The sequence below is a fragment of the Nomascus leucogenys genome, chromosome 9 (genome assembly GCF_006542625.1).
Source record: "Nomascus leucogenys isolate Asia chromosome 9, Asia_NLE_v1, whole genome shotgun sequence".
Classification (NCBI taxonomy): domain Eukaryota; kingdom Metazoa; phylum Chordata; class Mammalia; order Primates; family Hylobatidae; genus Nomascus; species Nomascus leucogenys.
Window position 1 is genome coordinate 28906203 of NC_044389.1, and position 22460 is coordinate 28928662.

A 22460-nucleotide genomic window follows, 5' to 3' on the forward strand; every position below is an offset into this window, starting at 1 on the left:
TTAAATGAATTTTGACACATAAAATAATTTAAACAACGCCTGATACATAGTGTTCACAGCAAGTATATGATTATTAATTTAATTTTTATTATATGAAATAAATAACATATATTAAGTCTCATATATTCAAATTTCAAATAATATTATGAAATTAGGAAAATCAGTAATAAATAATATTCACTAACCACATAGACTTAACTGGAAGGCTTGAGTTAAGAAAAGACAAATGATGAATTATATAAAATCCTTAAGTCCAGACATCTTTAATAACACATGTTAAATTAATGTCCTTTTACATTGCGGACAGAAACACTCTAAATAATTTATCACTGAGTGATTATCCTTATCCTACTTATGGAATCTGGCAGCAGGAGACTATAAATATGCATATACCTGTATATTTATCTCTCTATGCATGTATGTACATCCTGGAATTCTTGTGTCATTATTATTTCTTTGTTCCTCCTACAGATTATATCAAATCCAGTCCCTAAAATGGAAGAAGCCAAAAGCCAAAGTTTGGAGGAAGACTTTGAAGGACAGGCCACACATACAGGCAAGCAAAGCTAGAAGAAAAAATAATTATTGAATTAAAATTAAATATGGCAATATCTAATGTTCTTATTGACACTATTCAGTATGTACTTTAATATCTTTATATAAATTGTTATACTAATCTAAAAAATATTTGAGTCAGCAAATTAATTTTTGAAATCAAGTAATTCCTAACAGTTTTATTTAGATGTCAAAGAGTAAAAAAAAAAAAAACACCAATTATTGGCAATTTCTTGCTGCCCAACTATCACAAGACCTCTTACCTACACTATAATTAAGCCACTTTCCTCTCTCCTGATTGTACCCCACCCTCAGTACAAACTTTCATTGTAAACAAGATTAGATCAAAAGGTAAATAAATGGCCTTTAATTTCATTTTTTAATCTAATAAAATAAAGAGAATGATAAGATATTCCCTTTATTTTTTTGAATAAATAAATTTCAGTATTCCTCCAGAAAACCTAACACTTCATTTCATCCAGAGTCTGTTTTCTTAATCTGTTAAATTATGTTTGGCTATCTATATGCCAGTCCTAAGAGCTTAAAACTTAAATATCATGACTTAAATTTAAAAATTCACATTTAACTTTATTGAATCTTATTTGAATGGTAATTTCCTCTCTCTTTTAATTTGGATTGAGCCATTAAATTTAGCCAGAAATTTGAAAGAATTCACAAGAGTACCAGCCAAAATGTGTGGAGATTTATTTTATAATAGCAATGTGAGGAATACCTTCCTAATTATGACAAAAACAAAAACAACAACAAAAAGACCATTGAAGAAAAGGTTGGTAAATTCATTTATAAAAAGGAAGGAAGGATGGATGGAGGGAAAGTGGGAGACAGGGAAAAAAAGGAAGGAAATATCTGCTGTCTGATAAAGGTCACCAGGAACAAAAGTCAAAAAGCATTTAACAAATTGGGGAAAAACATTTGCAACTCAGTCGACAGTGTCAGTTTCCTAATATATATTAAGAGCTTCTACAAATCGATAAGAAAAGAAACCAATTACTAAATAGAACAATGAGCAAAAGATAGGACAGACTATTCATGGGGAAAAGAAGAAACATAAAAAAGTAACACAGAAAACTATAGTGAAAGCAAGTAAGTTCAATAACACATTTTTGGCACCCTCATACGTTGCTGATAGCAGTGTAAATTGGTACAATCTCTGTAAGGGCAACCTAGCAATATCAAAATTAGTAACGTATATGCCCTTTGACTAGGGAATTTTACTTATATAACCCTAACGATACCTGCACAGAGTTTTAAAAATGTATGCACAAGATTCTTCACTCAGCATCATATGTCATAGAAAAAACTGGTAACAACAATGTAGATCACTACGAAACTGTTTAAGTCAATTATGTCTATCTACACAATGGAACACCATGCCTCAATTTTCTAAATAAGGAAGAACCTCTTCATGTGTGTATACTGAAAAAATCTCCAAGATATAGTATGAAACAGAAAAAACAAGGTAAGGAAAAATGCAGATAAAACACCACCATTTGTAGAAAACAGGAACAAAATGGATTCTCTTTTTTAAACAAACATACAAACATGTATATTTTGTATATGCATAAAACATATCTAAAATATTGATATGAACACTGTATGTGAAAACAAAAAGCTTTAATTTCCTGCATATAATATAAATACATTCATAACAAATTTATATTAAATATATATCATATATAAGACAAAAATTATTAGGCAATATGGAGGAGAAGAAGGAATACATCCACATATAGAATATGATATAGAATACGGACATTAAAGGTGTGGATACAGCTAAGCTTTAGTGAAGGCTAGTCAGTTTAATATTCCTTGTTTTAAAGAATTTAAGACTTTCTTAAATGAATAATGCTGTTAGTCATCAGGTCAACCGAATATCAGAATTCCAGTTAAATCATCCTTCATTTAATTAGTTTTACTTAAATCTGCCAATCTGGCCAGGCACAGTGGCTCACACTTGTAATCCCAGCACTTTGGGAGGCTGAGGTGGGCAGATTACTTGAGGTCAGGAGTTCAAGACCAGCCTGGCCAACATAGTGAAATCCCATCTCTACTAAAACTACAAAAATCAGCCGGGCGTGGTGGCATGTGCCTGTAGTCCCAGCTACTCGGGAGATTGAGGCAGGAGAATCACTTGAACCCTGGAGGTGGAAGTTGCAGTGAGCCAAAATCACGCCCCTACACTTCAGCCTGGGCAACAGAGCAAGACTCCATCTCAAAAAAGAAAATCTGCCAATCCTATTCTTTCTATGTTTGTAAAATATGCCTAGAATCTTAGAAGAATGGGATGGTCTCGTAATAATTTTCCTAAAGCCATTTTAGTTTTGTTGAGGTCAGGCCCCCTGCTCACCAGTTGTTTTTCATATACTATTGTTATTTTGTTTCCTCAACATTCCCAGTTTCCTTTATTAATACTGTAATGCCAATTTTAGTTTGTTGCTGAAGTTTTTTTCTTAGGTAATAAAAGTGCTATTTTTTCCAAAATTCTAGTATCCTACCTGGACTCTAATTTTTAAATATATTAACCCTACCCTTTTGCCAGTAGTTCAAAGTGCATAATTTATATTTTCATTATTGCAAATGTTTCCGAAAGATCCTTTACCAAAACCCATTTAACAAGATTAATGTGGGAGCATATTTTTATGAGCAGGGCAGTCAGAAATTTCTAGTCCAAACAAGATGTTTGTTTCTAATGCAGGAGACAATAAGTTTATTCCATGACAATACTTATACAAATTCCAATTATGCCAATAGTCCTTTTGAAAATAAAAAGGAAAACAATTTATTTTTAATTTCATTCCAGGACCCAAAGGAGTAATAAATGATTGGAGAAAGTTTAAATTAGAGAGTCAAGACAGTGATTCAATTCCACCTAGCAAGAAGGAGATTCTCAGGCAAATGTCTTCTCCTCAGAGTAGGAATGGCAAAGATTCAAAGGAACGAGTCAGCAGAAAGGTAAGATAATACAAAAATCAGCAATAAATAATTTACAATGTGTTTTCTAATCTAAATCAATCTAGAGAATCACTTTAGACTATTACAAAATATATTCATTACAATATTGCTTACCCTGGCAAAAAAAAAATGGAAATGAAGTGAATGCCTATTGTGGCATTGTATACTAAGAACAGATACAGTTATGAAAAGAATTAGTTACAAAGACATGAGCTGACCTAGAGATAGTTTCACAAAATGAGAAAGCAACATACAGAGAATTCCATCTAGGGAATTGTAACAAACCTGCTCCACTTATTTTGAAAATGTGTAAAGAAAAAATAAATGTAAAACTATTTTGAAACATGTAAAATACTACACAAATGTAACACATAATCATTATTAAAAATTTTATGCTAAGGTTAAACTTTGGAAATGTATCTGAATGCCTACATATCCATATGCCTGAATATGTGAATGAAACAAGTTTTCATATAAATGCTCAAATACATCTTCAAGTCAAATTTGTGTGGTTTGATCTGTTAAATTAACAGAACTATAGCAACAACTTAAACATTATGTGAAACATTGGAAATTTTTAGGATTAAAACTAAATTGAGACAATATTATTATTATTATTATTACTCTTATCATTTTGAGACAGAGTCTCATTCTGTCACCCCGGATGGAGTGCAGTGGCGCAATCTTGTCTCACTGCAACCTCTACCTCCTGGGTTCAAGCGATTCTCCTGCCACAGCCTCCCAAGTAGCTGGGACTACAGGCATGCACCACCATTTTTTGTAGAGATGGAGTTTCACTATGTTGCCCAGTCTGTTCTCCTGGACTCAAACAATCCACCTTCCTCGGCCTGCCAAAATGGTGGGATTACAGGCATGAGCTCCCATACCCACCCCGGGACAGTAATCTTAAAACAGAAAAAAATATCATAAGGAAAAGAGGGCATTAGGGAAACAAATATAAGAAACAGAAACAAAAGAAAGAAGTAATGAAAGCATCATAAACTTTTACTTAACTTAAATCTCAGTGTCTTCTGTAAAATGACACTAATAGTACCTACCTCAGAGGTTATCTGTAAGGATTAGATAACATAATCTATGTGAAGTGCCCAACACCTGGTATGTTTTTCATAAACATTAGTTTCACTTGTTCTCAATTCTCCTCTACTTTAAAAATCCATGGTTCTGAGCTGCTCCACATCTATTAATCACACTATGTCCCATTGTTCCTTTATACCTTTTTTTCTTTTTTGGTTGGGGGAATGGGTGCTTAATATTCTGTTAAATACATTAATAATGGAGTAGCTATTATGAAAGGCCCTGCAGGTGACTTTTTATTCCAACTGCAATGAAAAGTAGCTATCTTAGAAAATGGAATTTGGTTGTAATCCCAGCACTTTGGGAGGCCGAGGCGGGCGGATCGCGAGGTCAGGAGATCGAGACCACGGTGAAACCCCGTCTCTACTAAAAATACAAAAAATTAGCCGGGCGTGGTGGCGGGCGCCTGTAGTCCCAGCTACTCGGAGAGGCTGAGGCAGGAGAATGGCGTGAACCCGGGAGGCGGAGCTTGCAGTGAGCCGAGATTGCGCCACTGCACTCCAACCTGGGCAACAGAGCGAGACTCCGTCTCAAAAAAAAAAAAAAAAAAAGAAAATGGAATTTGGGCCTTTTCTTACTTCAGCCCAAACTGGTGAATAACAATAACCTGGAGGGCTTGTTAAAATATGGATTACTTAGCCTCACTCTTATAGGTTCTAATTCAGTAAACTTACAGTGGTGCCCAAATATTTGCATTTCGTAGAAGTTCCCAAGTGATGCTGATGCTGCTGATCCAAAAATTAACCTCTTGGATGATCTGATGAACTCCAAATAGTAGGAAAAGCTGTCTTACTTGAATTTTTTGGATATTCAAAAAAATCAGTAAGTTATAAGATATAATAGTGTTTGTCACTATAAAGAAAATAAACCAGCATAAAGAATGGAGAGTGTGAGATGGGGACCTTTTTAGGTAAAGTAATCAAGGAAGGTGACATTTAAATAAAAGCTTCAATGAGGTGAAAGAGAAAGGCACATCAGGAGTGAAAGGTAGGTGGTCCAGGCAGAGAAAAGAGCAAAAGTAAACTCCTTCAGTTGAGAATGGGCTTGGTATATCTAAGGAAAAAAACTTCTGACTTAATAATTTATATCGTTTCTTTATTCTCAGATGAGCATTCAAGAATATGAACTAATCCATAAAGAGAAAGAGGATGAAAACTGCCTTCGTAAATACCGTAGACAGTGTATGCAGGATATGCACCAGAAGCTGAGTTTTGGGCCTAGATATGGGTTTGTGTATGAGCTGGAAACTGGGGAGCAATTCCTAGAAACAATTGAAAAGGAACTGAAGATCACCACAATCGTTGTTCACATTTATGAAGATGGTATTAAGGGTTGTGATGCTCTAAACAGTAGTTTAACATGCCTTGCAGCAGAATACCCTATAGTTAAGTTTTGTAAAATAAAAGCTTCGAATACAGGTGCTGGGGACCGCTTTTCCTTAGATGTACTTCCTACACTGCTCATCTATAAAGGTGGGGAACTCATAAGCAATTTTATTAGTGTTGCTGAACAGTTTGCTGAAGAATTTTTTGCTGGGGATGTGGAGTCATTCCTAAATGAATATGGGTTACTACCTGAAAGAGAGGTACATGCCCTAGAGCATACCAAAATAGAAGAAGAAAATATCGAATAAAGATTCACTATGTCAATATCTCATGTTTATCCTTTAGGCATTGGATGATGGTTTTGGTAGTATCTATATTGCTTTAGTGAACACAGAGTATGGGCATGGCTATGCTAATTTGACAAAAATGATTGATGCAACAATCGAATTATTAGCATTTCTTAGTATTAGTTACTCAAATTGATACAATGCTAGACTACAAAACAGAGCGGTCTTCAGCAACATTATTAGTAAACAAAGAGGATGTGGATAATATCATGACATTTTCAAAAATCCCTTTCAAGTTATGTTTTGTCTTTTTTACTCCATTTTCCTTCCTCACTGTTATTATTATTTGGGCTTTTCAAATTACATTATTCATTATAATTTTCTTTGTGTAATAAAAATAAAATCTCATGAGGAAATAAATTTTCTATTTGAAGTCTATTCTTTCTCAAGCATTACATTACCAAGACCCTAAAAACATTATAAAGCCCAAAATACAAAATATCATTCAGTAAAATATCTTATATTCCAACCAAATTAATGCATAAGAAACTTAGAAACACTGTGCCAAGTTAAAATTGTATTTAAAAAAGGAAGCAAGATCTTCTTATTCTCTGGGTGGAAGAATAATATTTAATGGTAATAAAATTACAATATTCATTTGTTGATTGCCTATTATGGGCCAGTATTTTATACATATCATCTCTAATTCTTAACCACAAATCTGTACATAGATACTATTACTCCCATTTTATAAATAGTAAAACAGAGAATCAGAGAAGTGAAGTGTAAGTTCTACTTTTATTTCCCTTGAAAACATTTGGAAGTCTCTCCTCCAACACAAAAACGTTCAAGTGAAAAATAAAATCTGTTTAAAATGTCTTTAAAAGAACAATGAGATGAAGAGCAAGATAAAATAAATTCCTAGGTGCCTGAATCACAGTAGAGAAATAATGGTGCTGACATACTATGGCCTGCAATTAAAGATATGGTACTTGATAAGTACCCAAAAAGGGGCTCCCTGTGAGAAATCTGTTTAAAGCAGGTTTGCACAATTTCCTGTGGCAGCTCAATGTTGAAATCAGACATTTGCCACAAAGTCTACTTTTCACTCTCCTAAAAGACTATTGTCATAGCTTCTCTCCTTTCCATAAGCCTTTTATATCACTTTCCTCCACTTCAAACATTTCATCTTACTCATACTTCATTGAGAAAATAGAAGATATCAGATGAGACCTACTTCATCTTTCCATCACCAGATCTAAAGTGGACAGCTAAAGTAAACTCTGTTTCTGCTGATGTCATGATGGAAGAAGTGTCCATTCTATCTAATGCCAACAGATCAAACTGTGCTGTGAATCCTACTCTTTTTATCCACGTAGTAATTATTTCTCCTGCAATTATGACCCCCCTCTCTGCATCATCTCTTTCTTCCTTCTCTATGTTGTATTATTTATATTGGCTTACATGTGAATTTTTAAATTGTCCACTGTTTAAAATACGCCCATTTAAATTTTCCAGCTATCACTCACTTCTCTGCTTTCCTTTACAATCGTGTCTCTCAAAAGAGGTATCTAAAGTCACCATCTTTATTCCTCACTTCTAATTTTTTTTTCATCTCACTCCAATCAGGCCTTTGTTCCAAGTACTTAGAGTCAAACTTAACAGCCAATTCTCATTCCTTATTTTTTTTCTCCCTCTTAAAAACATGTGTCATAGTTGACTATTTTCTACACCACAACCCACCTTGTTTTTTTTCTTTTTCTTTTTCTTTTCTTTTCTTTTTTTTTTTTTGAGATGGAGTCTCACTCTGTAGCCCAGGCTGGAGTGCAATGGTGCAATCTTGGCTCACTGCAACCTCCGCCTCCCAGGTTTGAGTGATTTGCCTGTCTCAGCCACCCGAGTAGCTGGGACTACTGGCATGTGCTACCACCCCTGGCTAATTTTTGCATTTTTAGTAGAGACCATGTTGGTCAGGGTGGTTTCAAACCCCTGACCTCAAGTGATCCGCCTATATCAGCCTCCCAAAGTGCTGAGATTACAGGCGTGAGCCACCGTGCCTGGCCTCTTACTTAGCCTTTTTAAGTCACTTCTTTGGCTGTTTTGAAAACTCACTGCTTGTTTGCCTTCTATTCCACTGACTATTTCTTCCAAGTTTCCTTTGCTGATTTATCCTCTAAACACCCCAGGTAACGTCCTCCAGTTCATAATCTTTTTTTTTTTTTTTTTTTTTAAATTATACTTTAGGGTTTTAGGGTACATGTGCACAATGTGCAGGTTTGTTACATATGTATCCATGTGCCATGTTGATTTCCTGCACCCATTAACTCGTCATTTAGCATTAGGTGTATCTCCTAATGCTGTCCCTCCCCCCTCCCCCCACCCCACAACAGTCCCCGGAGTGTGATGTTCCCCTTCCTGTGTCCATGAGTTCTCATTGTTCAATTCCCACCTATGAGAGAGAACATGCGGTGTTTGGTTTTTTGTCCTTGCGATAGTTTACTGAGAATGATGTTTTCCAGTTTCATCCATGTCCCTACAAAGGACACGAACTCATCATTTTTTATAACTAAAATCAGAGCAGAACTGAAGGAAATAGAGACACAAAAAACCCTTCAAAAAATTAATGAATCCCGGAGCTGGTTTTTTGAAAAGATCAACAAAATTGATGGACCACTAGCAAGACTAATAAAGAAGAAAAGAGAGAAGAATCAAATAGATGCAATAAAAAACGAAAAAGGGGATATCACCACTGATCCCACAGAAATACAATATCAGAGAATACTACAAACACCTCTATGCAAATAAACTAGAAAATCTAGAAGAAATGGATAAATTCCTCGACAAATACACCCTCCCAAGACTAAACCAGGAAGAAGTTGAATCTCTGAATAGACCAATAACAGGTTCTGAAATTGTGGCAATAATCAATAGCTTACCAACCAAAAAGAGTCCAGGACCTGATGGATTCACAGCTGCATTCTACCAGAGGTACAAGGAGGAACTGGTACCATTCCTTCTGAAACTATTCCAGTCGATAGAAAAAGAGGGTATCCTCCCTAACACATTTTATGAAGCCAGCATCGTCCTGATACCAAAACCTGGCAGAGACATAACCAAAAAAGAGAATTTCAGACCAATATCCTTGATGAACATTGATGCAAAAATCCTCAATAAAATACTGGCAAACCGAATCCAGCAGCACATCAAAAAGCTTATCCACCATGATCAAGTGGGCTTCATCCCTGGGATGCAAGGCTGGTTCAACATACGCAAATCAATAAATGTAATCCAGCATATAAACAGAACCAAAGACAAAAACCACATGATTATCTCAATAGATGCAGAAAAGGCCTTTGACAAATTCAACAACCCTTCATGCTAAAAACTCTCAATAAATTAGGTATTGATGGGACGTATCTCAAAATAATAAGAGCTATCTAGACAAACCCACAGCCAATATCATACTGAATGGGCAAAAACTGGAAGCATTCCCTCTGAAAACTGGCACAAGACAGGGATGCCCTCTCTCACCGCTCCTATTCAACATAGTGCTGGAAGTTCTGGCCAGAGCAATCAGGCAGGAGAAGGAAATAAAAGGTATTCAATTAGGAAAAGAGGAAGTCAAATTGTCCCTGTTTGCAGATGACATGATTGTATATCTAGAAAACCCCATTGTCTCAGCCCAAAATCTCCTTAAGCTGATTAGCAACTTCAGCGAAGTCTCAGGATACAAAATTAATGTACAAAAATCACAAGCATTCTTGTACACCAATAACAGACAAACAGAGAGCCAAATCATGAGTGAACTCCCATTCACAATTGCTTCAAAGAGAATAAAATACCTAGGAATCCAACTTACAAGGGATGTGAAGGACCTCTTCAAGGAGAACTACAAACCACTGCTCAATGAAATAAAAGAGGATACAAACAAATGGAAGAACATTCCATGCTCATGGGTTGGAAGAATCAATATCGTGAAAATGGCCATACTGCCCAAGGTAATTTATAGATTCAATGCCATCCCCATCAAGCTACCAATGACTTTCTTCACAGAATTGGAAAAAACTACTTTAAAGTTCATATGGAACCAAAAAAGAGCCCGCATCGCCAAGTCAATCCTAACCAAAAGAACAAAGCTGGAGGCATCACGCTACCTGACTTCAAACTATACTACAAGGCTACAGTAACCAAAACAGCATGGTACTGGTACCACAACAGAGACATAGATCAATGGAACAGAACAGAGCCCTCAGAAATGATGCCGCATAGCTACAACTATCTGATCTTTGACAAACCTGACAAAAACAAGAAATGGGGAAAGGATTCCCTATTTAATAAATGGTGCTGGGAAAACTGGCTAGCCATATGTAGAAAGCTGAAACTGGATCCCTTCCTTACACCTTATACAAAAATTAATTCAAGATGGATTAAAGACTTATATGTTAGACCTAAAACCATTAAAATCCTACAAGAAAACCTAGGCAATACCATTCAGGACATAGGCGTGGGCAAGGACTTCATGTCTAAAACACCAAAAGCAATGGCAACAAAAGCCAAAATCGACAAATGGGATCTCATTAAACTAAAGAGCTTCTGCACAGCAAAAGAAACTATCATCAGAATGAACAGGCAACCTACAGAATGGGAGAAAATTTTTGCAACCTACTCATCTGACAAAGGGCTAATATCCAGAATCTACAATGAACTCAAACAAATTTACAAGAAAAAAACAAACAACCCCATCAAAAAGTGGGCAGAGGACATGAACAGACACTTCTCAAAAGAAGACATTTATGCAGCCAGAAAACACATGAAGAAATGCTCATCATCACTGGTCATCAGAGAAATGCAAATCAAAACCACAGTGAGATACCATCTCACACCAGTTAGAATGGCCATCATTAAAAAATCAGGAAACAACAGGTGCTGGAGAGGATGTGGAGAAATAGGAACACTTTTACACTGTTGGTGGGACTGTAAACTAGTTCAACCATTGTGGAAGTCAGTGTGGCCATTCCTCAGGGATCTTGAACTAGAAATACCATTTGACCCAGCCATCCCATTACTGGGTATATACCCAAAGGACTATAAATCATGCTGCTATAAAGACACATGCACACGTATGTTTATTGCGGCACTATTCACAATAGCAAAGAGTTGGAACCAACCCAAATATCCAACAACGATAGACTGGATTAAGAAAATGTGGCACATATACACCATGGAATACTATGCAGCCATAAAAAATGATCAGTTCATAATCTTAACTACCATTTATATTAAAGCCACCTCAAATTCACATCTCCAGTTTTATCTCTGTCCTAGACTCCAAAATCCTATGTCTCAATTGCAGGAAGGGAAGAAAGGAGGAAACAAATGGGGTGGCAGTGGAGGGGAAGAAGGTCTGCAATTGTACTAGATTTTGGTGAAACAAAAGTGGGTGAGATAGAATTCCTGACTGTGACTACTCCCTAACATAAGGTCACTTCAATGGGTACTGAGTGTTTTTGCTCATGAATCTAAAATTCCATCCTCTACTCTTCTTTATCAATTGGGAAAGTAATTTTAATTGCCCCATGGACTATTTCTAACTTGATGAACAACAGGCATATCACGTAGAGAAAAAGTGCTAGAAAGGAGACATTCGGGGTAATTATATATAAAATAAGTAGCTTTAAAGTAATAGTTCAACATGTTTTCTCCTATCAAGTAATTGCTAACAAATATATTAATCCCATACAGAGTTCTTTGCTAAGGAATTACTGGACCTAAAAAACTGTAGCAAAAAAACAGGATCCTTGCATAATATATTTATAATTCAAAAACTCCTCGGTGGAACAACTCTTTATAAATTGACATTAATTCCATGGACTGAAAGTAAATACTTAAAAGAATGGTAGCAAGGCAGTAATGAAGAATAGTCAAATAAGCATCTTAAAAGAGAGCAATATTTTAAGAATAAAATATAAGTTCTTTTTAATCACTAGCCATTGTTAACTGCTATGTAATGCAGTTTTGTCAGCCAGGCACAGTAAAGCAAGACTGAACAGTGAAAGACTCATCTACAGAAAACAAGAATAAAAATGAGTAAAAATGAGTAATTTGAAAGATTCCTACTTAAAGAAACCTTTACTCTTGAAAGAAATAACCTATCATGCCTTAATTTAAAATAGAGAACTAGCAAGCTTAAGCAGGACTAGGCTCAGGAATGTATTTAACCCATAATTGCCAAAACAAAAGTAACTAGGTGGCACCTGTTTAGAGAGTAAATGATGATAGCAACCATTCTCAAATAAGTACTCGATGACTAATGGATGCCAAGGTGAAGCTTTGATCACAACACTCATCAGGAAGAGTTGAACAAAAAGCAGGATTTGCCTAGAATATTTGAAGCCCGCTGCTGCAGAAATACTGGATTACAAACTTCCCTCATGTAAACACTTAATCTGCAATTCTTTTGGCAGGAGGAGGAGGAGGAGAAGAGATCATTTTTGTCTCAGCAAAAGAATGACGTTTTAAATGTAAAGGCTTAAAATGTCATAACATGTCTCATAACAAATCACCCAAATAATAACTGGAATGGACTTGAAGGAAAAGCCAAGAGTGTTAGCTGTAAACTAATAGGAAACTTTGGAGGAAATAGCAAAATTATCCTGTAAAGTCAGAAGCTCATTCATTTATTTGTTCACAAAATACTTATTGATAAGATGCCATTTACCAGCCAGTGTCCTTGATCTCAGGGATCTTAAGGTAAAGAAAACAAACATCAAACAAGCAATCAAAGATAAACGCATTGGCATTTGTATCCATGTGTCTATACTGTAATGGTGGTTAGTATCTTGAACACCAGATCTCCTAGGTTTTAATTCATTCACTGATTTTGTGACTTTGGGCAAATTAGTTAACCTCTCTACTGTTTCCTCATCTGTAAAATAAGAAAAATAATAGCACATGTTCACTGGGTTGTTGTGAAGGGAAAATGAGTAAATTATGTAAACTAGAGCAGTACCTGACACTGACATTACTCAAATGTTAGTTTTCATTATTATTAATAGATATACATGAAGTAAAATGGTGCATACAGTACATAGATATATGATTTTAAGGATCTGCTTATGTAAATAAAAGTTAATTTATTAAGAAGTTGGGATTCAATTAATCTATGCTAAACATACCACTCACATTTCTCTATATTAGAAACTTATTCAAACTTTTATGTATGTGAATTGAAAGAGAGAAGTCCCAAAAACTGCCATTTCTGAATGACTGTAGATATCACAATAAGCAAATTAAATTAAGTTTGAAAACAAAATAAAGTTTAGCACATAAATAAGAAATTTGTTTTGAAGTTTTATACTGAATGTATTATAGAATAAAATTTAATCATATACTTATCTACTCAAATATATCTAATACATTCTCATGATACAAATTTTATATATTTTTGTTACCTTTCAAACATTTGTAGAATGATTTGTGGTGTCTAATACATACAAGGAATTATGTTAAATAATAGAAGAGATGATGCAAATGTATAATATAATCGTTCTTTCTTTTCAACAGATTTACAGTCTAGGAGGGGAGCACACATTACTTAAATTAACAGATATAGTGACATTTTAATTTTACTTATTTATTAAGGTTGAGATCTTATATTCTGGAACCCAGCTTATATTGGATTTCAGTGAAGAAACTGTCATCCACTCATGCCCCTCTGATTAGCTAACATATTCTGGCATGCAGTTCTTCCTTTTACTTTTACTGCCAACTTCCCTTCAATCTCAATATACCATTCTCTGAAGATAGTCATCTACCCTTCCAGTTCTCTCAATTCATTTTTTTCCTTTTTTTTTTTTTTTTTGAGATGGAGTCTCGCACTGTCGTCTGGGCTGGAGTGCAATGGTATGATCTCGGCTCACTGCAACCTCCTCCTCCCAGGTTCAAGTGATTCTCCTGCCTCAGCCTCCCGAGTAGCTGGGGTACAGGCGCCTGCCACCAAGCCCGGCTAACTTTTTGTATTTTAGTAGAGATGGGGTTTCACCATGTTTGCCAGGCTGGTCTCGAACTCCTGACCTCAAGTGATCCACCCGCCTCAGCCTCCCAAAGTGCTGGGATTACAAGCTTGAGCCAGGATTACAAGCTTGAGCCACCGCGCCCGGCCCTCTCGATTCTTTTCTACCAAACCACATGTTAAGACCTGCAATTTCTCAGCCTTGCCTGTTTGACACTGCCTTTCTCCACTTTCCCTGTTTCTATCCTTCCTGTGCAGCCTAAACACTTGACAGATGTCATCAATCACCTTGCTGCTGGCACTTCCCCCATTTTTATCCTTTTATTCTTTCAAAGCACTTATCATTTAAATCCCCAAACTTCCAATCATTTCAACCATCTGATCTCTCTTTTCCTAACTACTAGTTGGTAAGTCCTACTCAACAAAATTGTGTCTTCCTCAAAATTTCATACATATATCAACCAATCAGTGCTCTTCAACTAGGGTCCATAGCTTGTTCCGCAAACAGATCCCTCTTCCGTTTCCCATAGCAGCTATTCCAAACCTTCATTATTCTCCTCAGTCTCCCTCTCCTAAATCCTTAAACGACCATCTTTCAACATCCCAGTAGAAACTGAGCCTACCAGGCATGAACTTCCCTAATTTCTTACCCCACATCTATTAGCTCATCTATTTTCCATTTTACTGTTCTCAAAGATGTATTTCTATGTGAGACTAATATTGTCATCTGTGCTTTTAATCGGATTATAATACATTCAAATTTCTTTTTTACCCATATTACAGTTCTATCCCCTCCCTCTATGTTTTTTTATTCACAACCTAAAAACAACTTTCCATCTCTTATTTAAAAACTTGTCTTGGTTCTTCCAAATTATTACTACCTATTGTCTCTAGTATTCTCCTTCTCTTCTTCATTCCCAAAACTCATGCAAAAAAAAAAAAAAAAAAAAAAAACGAACAAAAATTCAATGTATTTAATCTTCTTCCTTTCTTTCCCTTTATTTTTCCACCTATCTGCCTCAACTATTCCACTGAAAGTGGTTCTGATACAGATCAACAATGACCTCTGTGTCAGTCAGGTCCCTGGAAGGAAACAGCACAAATAGAAAAGGTATGATTGAAGGGAGTTTAAAGAAGACTATTTGCACATGTATGTTTATTGCAGCACTATTCACAACAGCAAAGACTTGGAACCAACCCAAATGTCCAACAATGATAGACTGGATTAAGAAAATGTGGCACATATACACCATGGAATACTATGCAGCCATAAAAAATGATGAGTTCATGTCCTTTGTAGGGACATGGATGAAGCTGGAAACCATTATTCTCAGCAAACTATCGCAAGGACAAAAAACCAAACACCACATGTTCTCACTCATAGGTGGGAATTGAACAATGAGAACACATGGACACAGGAAGGGGAACATCACACACCGGGGCCTGTTGTGGAGTCGGGGGAGGGGGGAGGGACAGCATTAGGAGATATACCTAATGCTAAATGACGAGTTAATGGGTGCAGCACACCAACATGGCACATGTATACATATGTAACTAACCTGCACGTTGTGCACATGTACCCTAAAACTTAAAGTATAATTTAAAAAAAAAAAAGAAAAGACTATTTACAAGGGTCTAGGCAGGAAACTAACAAGAGATAGCGAAGCACCACCTATTAACAGGTGAAAGCGACTACTACCCACAGGCCTGGAGGGGGCAAGAAACCAGTGAGACCTGCAGCTATAGGAAAAAGCTGCCCAACAGGAGCTTTAGCTTTTGGAAGAGAAACACTGCCCCTGTCACTCTGTGGCCCAGCAGGGACAGAGCTTCAGGGAGAAACAACTTGCATTCTCTCCTCCTGCTCTTCTATCTCTTTTCAGGACCTTTCATTGTCAGAATCCAGCTGAAAGCCAGAGGGCAAGAGAACCTTGTTGATGAAGTCTGTTAAGTTAACCTTCTCTGGGGATAAAACAGGATGGAGAAAGATAGAACGTGAATTTTAAGAAGCAAATGGAGAATATCCAATACACCACCTAACCACCAAGCCCGTTAGACTCAACAGTCCTCATCTTACTTAATTTTCGGCTACATTGAATGCTGATTACCACTTCCAAATTGAAATTCTTTCCTCACTTTGGTTTTCATAATACCACTCTCCAGATTCTTCTCTGCTTCTGTGACCGGGGGCATGCTCCTTGTCTATTGGTGTTTTGTGGATTAGTTTCCTCCCTCACACTTCAGATGCTGTTATTCCCTCTGACGACTTCAGGTACTATCTACACCAATGCTTCTGAAAATCACCACTATTTACATTTTGGGCCAGATAATTCTTTGCTGTGGGGAGTTGTCTTGTGCATTATAGCATGTTTAGCAGCACTCCTGGCCTCTAACCAGTAGATACTATTAGCACCCCTCCCTCAGTTGCAACAACTAAAACTATCCTCAGACATTGCCGAGTGTTTTCTGGAAGGTAAAAATCATCCCCAGGAAAGAACTGCTTACCTCTACATACAGAATATGTATCTTCTGTCCTCTGAGTTCCAGGCTGATGGAAACTTAATTACCATCATCTGTCTCCTGGACAATTGCAATCATTTCCTAAGTGGGCTCCACAACTCCCAGTCTTCATGCTCACACCAGACTGATCCAAAAAAGATTGTGAATGTGTGAGGGAATCCCAAGGCTGTCAAGCCATGCAGCTGAAAATATTCTTAAAACATCTACGAGACACATGAAAAGAAGTGGAATTGTAAGAGTTTTTGACTTACACTCTGAAACATTTGGGGATGTAGATGCTCTTCTTGATGACCTATGACTTGTGGAAGTGAAGTAGCTCTGTACAGAAATATTGTACCTCCCATTACAGGAAAAGATGTTCTTTCAGAAGAAAGTAAACTCAACAGCAGCATTTCTCTAGTCAGTTTTCAAAAGTTTGGTCTCTAACTGGAAGTTTAAAACGTGAAAAGGGTATAATGACTAAAATGGTACTAACATATATTTAGATAAAAATATGCAGGCTCTATGACAAAACAGTTATCTTTTATACCAATTGGACTTGAAAAAATCACACACACACACACACACACACACACACACATATATATACACACACACAAAGAATAATCATTTTAACTTGACTTTTCAAGATAGGTGCTACTTCAGTAACTCCTGTGCTTTTAATAGGAAAATTTTGAAAAATCATGTAAGAACAAATACATTTGTCATAGGTAGTCATTTATATGCCTTGCTATGAAAATAAAGTACCTCATGAACAAGTTAGATATTGCATTCCTGAAACATATATAAAAGTCAAATACTATGTATGTTCATAATTACTAAAGAATTGATGTAAAGACAGTATAATCCATGCTGTGGAATAGCTTTGTTGCACCAAATATAGCCAACATTTTTATGATGTGTTATGTTACCTAATTATTTCACATACATTATCTCATTTGAAGAACTACAAGACACAATTGCTCTATGAGGTAGGTAGAACAATGTTTTCAATATGTCCTCCTCAAGTATGACAAAATTGAAGTGTCTGTGGTTAGCTGACTTGTCCAGGTTATGCAGCTAAAAAGATATAGAGTTTGAATTTAACCTTAGGCCTCCCATCCCTGGTTCCTGTGCTTTTCATATCACAGCATACTTCTTACTGGCAATCATCAGTGCAAAGAATGCATTAGCAACAAAATTCAGGATTATCTAAGATTAGAAGATCTACCTTAATATATTTCAGGCCCATATATCGATTCTGCAGGAAAAAAACAAAAACAAAAGAACAAAGTTACCTGGAATCCAGAGAAAGCTTCAGTTAAGTTCCACAACTCTAACAACTAATACAGTGGGTAGGACTCTGGCAGAGAGAACAAAGCAAAGTATACGGTAATCTCAGTTTTCAATTATGGATATTCATTATTTGGGCAATAGCATTTAAGGAAAACATTTAATTTTATCTTTACTTGAGGCTCTCACCTATAACAGCTGTCAGTCTGTTCATCTTTCAGGGATTTTTTTACATAGTATAAAAGAAAATGCTCCTAAAAATTAGTTTCTCATAAAATAAGGTGTTTCGCCCTAGGTCATTTTATTTCTTAGAGCGTTCACTCCCTGCTTCCAATAATTGAACACAGACTAGCTTGATTTAAACTTGTTATATCAAAAACATTAATTCATTTTAAAGGTTTACATATATTCATCGCTAACAACATACAATTATTTCCCCTACAGGGTTCCTGTTATAACAAATTAGATGCACTTTCAACAGGCAATAGTAATCACACATGAAATTGAACTTTCTCGGTAACTTGAATTACAGAGACTTACATAATAAACTGTGTAAGTCCCACAGAAGTTTAGAAGAATAAGGCCATGGCTCTATATTACATTTATCTTTTATTAAAAATAAATAAAGATATCATTTTTGCCAATCATTGTCTCTCCAATTTATTTTTTCCCCTCTTCAAGCATTTCCAGAGACTGAGGATTTTTAATTTTCTTTTTTGTTGTTTTTGTTTTGGTAGGGAAATGGAAAGGACTTTTAAACCTCCATTTGGCTTTCCCTGAAGGAGCAGCAAGGAGTTTCTATTTGAAACCAGAGTTATTTTACCATTCTTTCCAGTTCCAGAGTAAGAATTTAAAGAGGCAATCATTCCAAACATAATAATAGTAACAAAAACCATAAATGATTTCAATTTAACAGTTATGAGGTATATATTGTCTAATTAGACTTTTTTTAAACCCAGGTATTGGCTATTCGAAAGAGATACATTCAAAACATAAGGATACAGAAAAGCAAGGTGTAAAATGATGGAAAAACTATATCTAGCAAATACAATTCTTTAAGTAAGTATCAATTAATATCAGACAAATATATTTAAAGAGAAAAAGCATTATTAGATATAGAAATATATCTTACATATGTAACGTAATATTACTTACATTATTACATAACTATAAAATGGTACAATACCACTAGGATGATCTAAAAATTTTAAACATATATATGGCTAATAAAATGTCACAGAATATACATGGTAAAAACTGACAGACTACAAGAAAAAAGTGGCAATCCACCATCAGAAATTTCAGTGCAGTTCTTTCAACCTTTGCTAGATCACGTAACAAAAAATTAGTATCTATGTAGCTATTAACCACAGAATTAACAAGCTTGATCTAAAGGACATATTTAAAACACTGCAACGGGCCAGGCGCGGTGGCTCATGCCTATAATCCCAGCACTTTGGGAGGCCAAGGTGGGTCGATCACCTGAGGTCAGGAGTTCAAGACCAGCCTGGCAACACGGCGAAACCCGTCTCTACTGAAAATACAAAAATTAGCCAGGCGTGGTGGTGGGCACCTGTAGTCCCAGCTACTCGGAAGGCTGAGGCAGGAGAATCGCTTGAACCCGAGCGGCAGAGGTTGCAGTGAGCCGAGATCACACCAGCACACTCCAGCCTGGGCCACAGAGTGAGATTCCGTCTCAAAATAATAATAATAAAATAATAAAAATAAAGCATTGTAACTAATAATTAGTACAGTAGCCACTTTTCCCCCTCCAACACAGAAGGAACATTTTCAAAAGTTAATAATGAGCTAGTATACTTGAGACAAATTACTCTTTAGGACCACAATGCAATTAAGTAGAAATTAATAACAAATATGTATTTGCTATTAATAATAAATACACATACATCTAAATAACTTCTGTGTCAAGGAATAACTTATACCGGAAATCTGAAATTCTTAAAACTTAAAAATAATAAGAGTATTTTATATCAAAACTTTGGAATATCAAGAAAATATTACTATTAAAAACATAAATTACAAAAGAAAGACTTAAAACAAATGGCCTGAGTTTACAACCAAGTTAAGAAAATAAAGGAAACCCACAAAGCAGAAAAATAAGGAAATAAGTATATGCAGAAATTAACATAAATTTTATAGATAGAATTCACATGCCAAAAATTGGTTCTTTAATAAGATTTTTAAAAATCTGGCCAGGTGCGGTAGCTCACACCTGTAATCCCAGCAATTTGGGAGGCCGATGTGGACGGATCACGAGGTCAGGAGTTCGAGACCAGCCTGACCAACATGGTGAAACCCCATCTCTACTAAAAATACAAAAATTAGCCTGGTGTGTTGCCATGCGCTAGTAGTCCCAGCTACTCGGGAGGCTGAGGCAGGAGAATTGCTTGAACCCAGGAGGTGGAGGTTGCAGTGAGCCAAGACCACACCATTGCACTCTAGCCTGGGTGACAGAGTGAGACTCCGTCTCAAAAAAAAAAAAAGAAAAAATCTGCCAGATTCACTGCAGGGGGTGTGGTGGCTATGAGAAAAGCATAAATAAACAACATTAAAATTTTTTTTAAAACACATGCTTAGATAGAGCTGAGATAAAAATGATAAAAAATATTATGAGCAACTTAATGCCAACAAATTTGAAAACAAAAAAAAAATAGATTTCTAGAAAAATATAATTTACCAGAACTGATTTAAGACAAATAGAAAGTCTGAATAGCCCTGTAACCAGCAAAGAAACCAGAACAGTAGTTAACAAAATATCACCCCCCAAAAAAACACAGGGCATAGATGTATTTATAAGTTAATTCTATCAATCTGAAAAGAAACATTATTTTACACAGGCTTTTTCAGAGAACAGAAAAGGAGAATAATTATCAACTCATTTTATTAAACTCATATAATCTTTGTACCAAAACTGGACAAGGGCAGTATGAGAAGGGAAAATTACAGGCTAATGTTACTACAAGTATGGAAACAAAAAATTTAAATAAAATATTAGCAAGTCAAATCCAACAGTGTTTGTAAAAGATAAAACATGATCAAGTTGGATTTCTCCCTGGAATATAAGGTTGGATATATAAAGATCACAGTTTGTAGCTATAGGTTATGTTCCTACTGTAGCCTTAATGTCTTCAGTTGCTGGCATCAATACCTAGGTCCCCTCCCACCTCCAAGACATATACAAGAAGCTACCAAAACTTGTTCCAACTGCAATACTTACTCACTTAGGCTGAATGAGCCAAATTCTTTATTAGAACCAGAATCCAACCTCCTCAAAAACTATGAAACTGAACCCACCATGATTCTTAATTTTGCATTAATCACAATCAATATCTAAAACATAAGCCCCCTACCAACTTTTCCCACTCCCTACTTCCTGCCCACTCCCAGCTTGCCCTTCGCCTTAATACTCTACTACACCATCCCCATGAAAGTCTGTGCTTCCTTGCTCTCTAATATCAGAATTTCCCTCTATTTTCAACCTTTTATCCAAGAATTCCTTCCACATCTCTGCCATTACTGAAATCTGCCTCTTCAAAGAGGGTGCACTTTCTCTTTAAGCTTGCAAATGGTGATTTTGTATTATTTCAGAATTCAAATATCATTAGTGACACTATCCCTTACCCCAGATTATTCTTATCATTGGCTTCCGTAAAAACACTACATATCTTTTAGGCTCATGCTATTTGTATATGTCACTTTTTTTCCATCCTTGCAACTGACAAATACTGACCTTCTAATTACTCTACCTTTCTGCTTAAGTTTTGTGGCCATCATTAAACTAAATTTCTATGACCTTTTTTAATTTCAACTCATCTGTCTATTAGACAAGCCTCCCAAATATTGCTCTTCATTTTTTTCTATTCTTGAATCCGAGAAGACAAAGATTGCTGGGGGAAAAATACACAACTTACTCATTTGTGATTACTAACCTCAGAAGGAGTTTTACCACTCTCTGGCAATTCTTTACAAATCTTTACAAATCTTTATTTTCTTTCTTTACAAATTCTTTACAAATCTTTATTTTCGTCATCCTTCACTCTTGGAAGATGACCTTGACAATTTTATGGAAATCTGAGGCATCAGATGAGATTATCTTCAACTTTTCACCAGCACACCTTCAAATCCGTATATATTTACACCTATTTTCTTCCCTCTCTGAGCTATTATGCTAGAAGAGGTGTTCCTTCTCTAAAGGCCAAGAGCCACCTGTGCTTTAGAGTCCATCCTCTCCCACATTCCAAAAATCTTATGTTTATGTTTTCTTAGTTGTGTACAGTCATCTATCTTGTTTCTACACACTTAATTATTCCCTTTCATCAGTATGTTTCCCCTTAATCTGTATATGCACAGTAATATTTAGGCTTAGAAAATGACTTTCCTGAACCTGTTTCTGAATTGTTAAAA

At 35.9% G+C, this 22460-nt stretch overlaps 2 protein-coding genes across 10 annotated transcripts in view; one reads left to right on the top strand and one right to left on the bottom strand.

Annotated features, from left to right (window-relative positions):
* The window catches only part of ODR4 (odr-4 GPCR localization factor homolog), a 91361-nt gene that overhangs the window by 14700 nt on the left and 54201 nt on the right, over positions 1-22460 (bottom strand). For 3 of the 9 annotated variants that reach the window (XR_004031699.1, XR_004031698.1, XR_004031694.1), the window contains 2 exons: positions 17974-18003; positions 16749-17189 (listed from right to left, as the gene is read on the bottom strand). Coding sequence is in view for 1 of the 9 variants with exons in the window: in XM_030818739.1 (XP_030674599.1) it covers positions 17975-18003 (29 nt within the window). In the remaining 8 variants the exon portion in view is untranslated. Of the gene's footprint in view, positions 1-11492; positions 17190-17865; positions 18004-22460 lie in introns of those variants that run through there. The other 6 variants (XR_004031696.1, XR_004031695.1, XR_004031700.1 and 3 more) reach the window with 6 other exon arrangements.
* Positions 3346-6671, top strand: PDC (phosducin). The gene is made up of 2 exons (XM_030818740.1): positions 3346-3528; positions 5729-6671. The coding sequence occupies exons 1-2, from the start codon at positions 3472-3474 to the stop codon at positions 6254-6256; spliced, it is 585 nt and encodes a 194-aa protein (XP_030674600.1). The 5' UTR covers positions 3346-3471; the 3' UTR covers positions 6257-6671.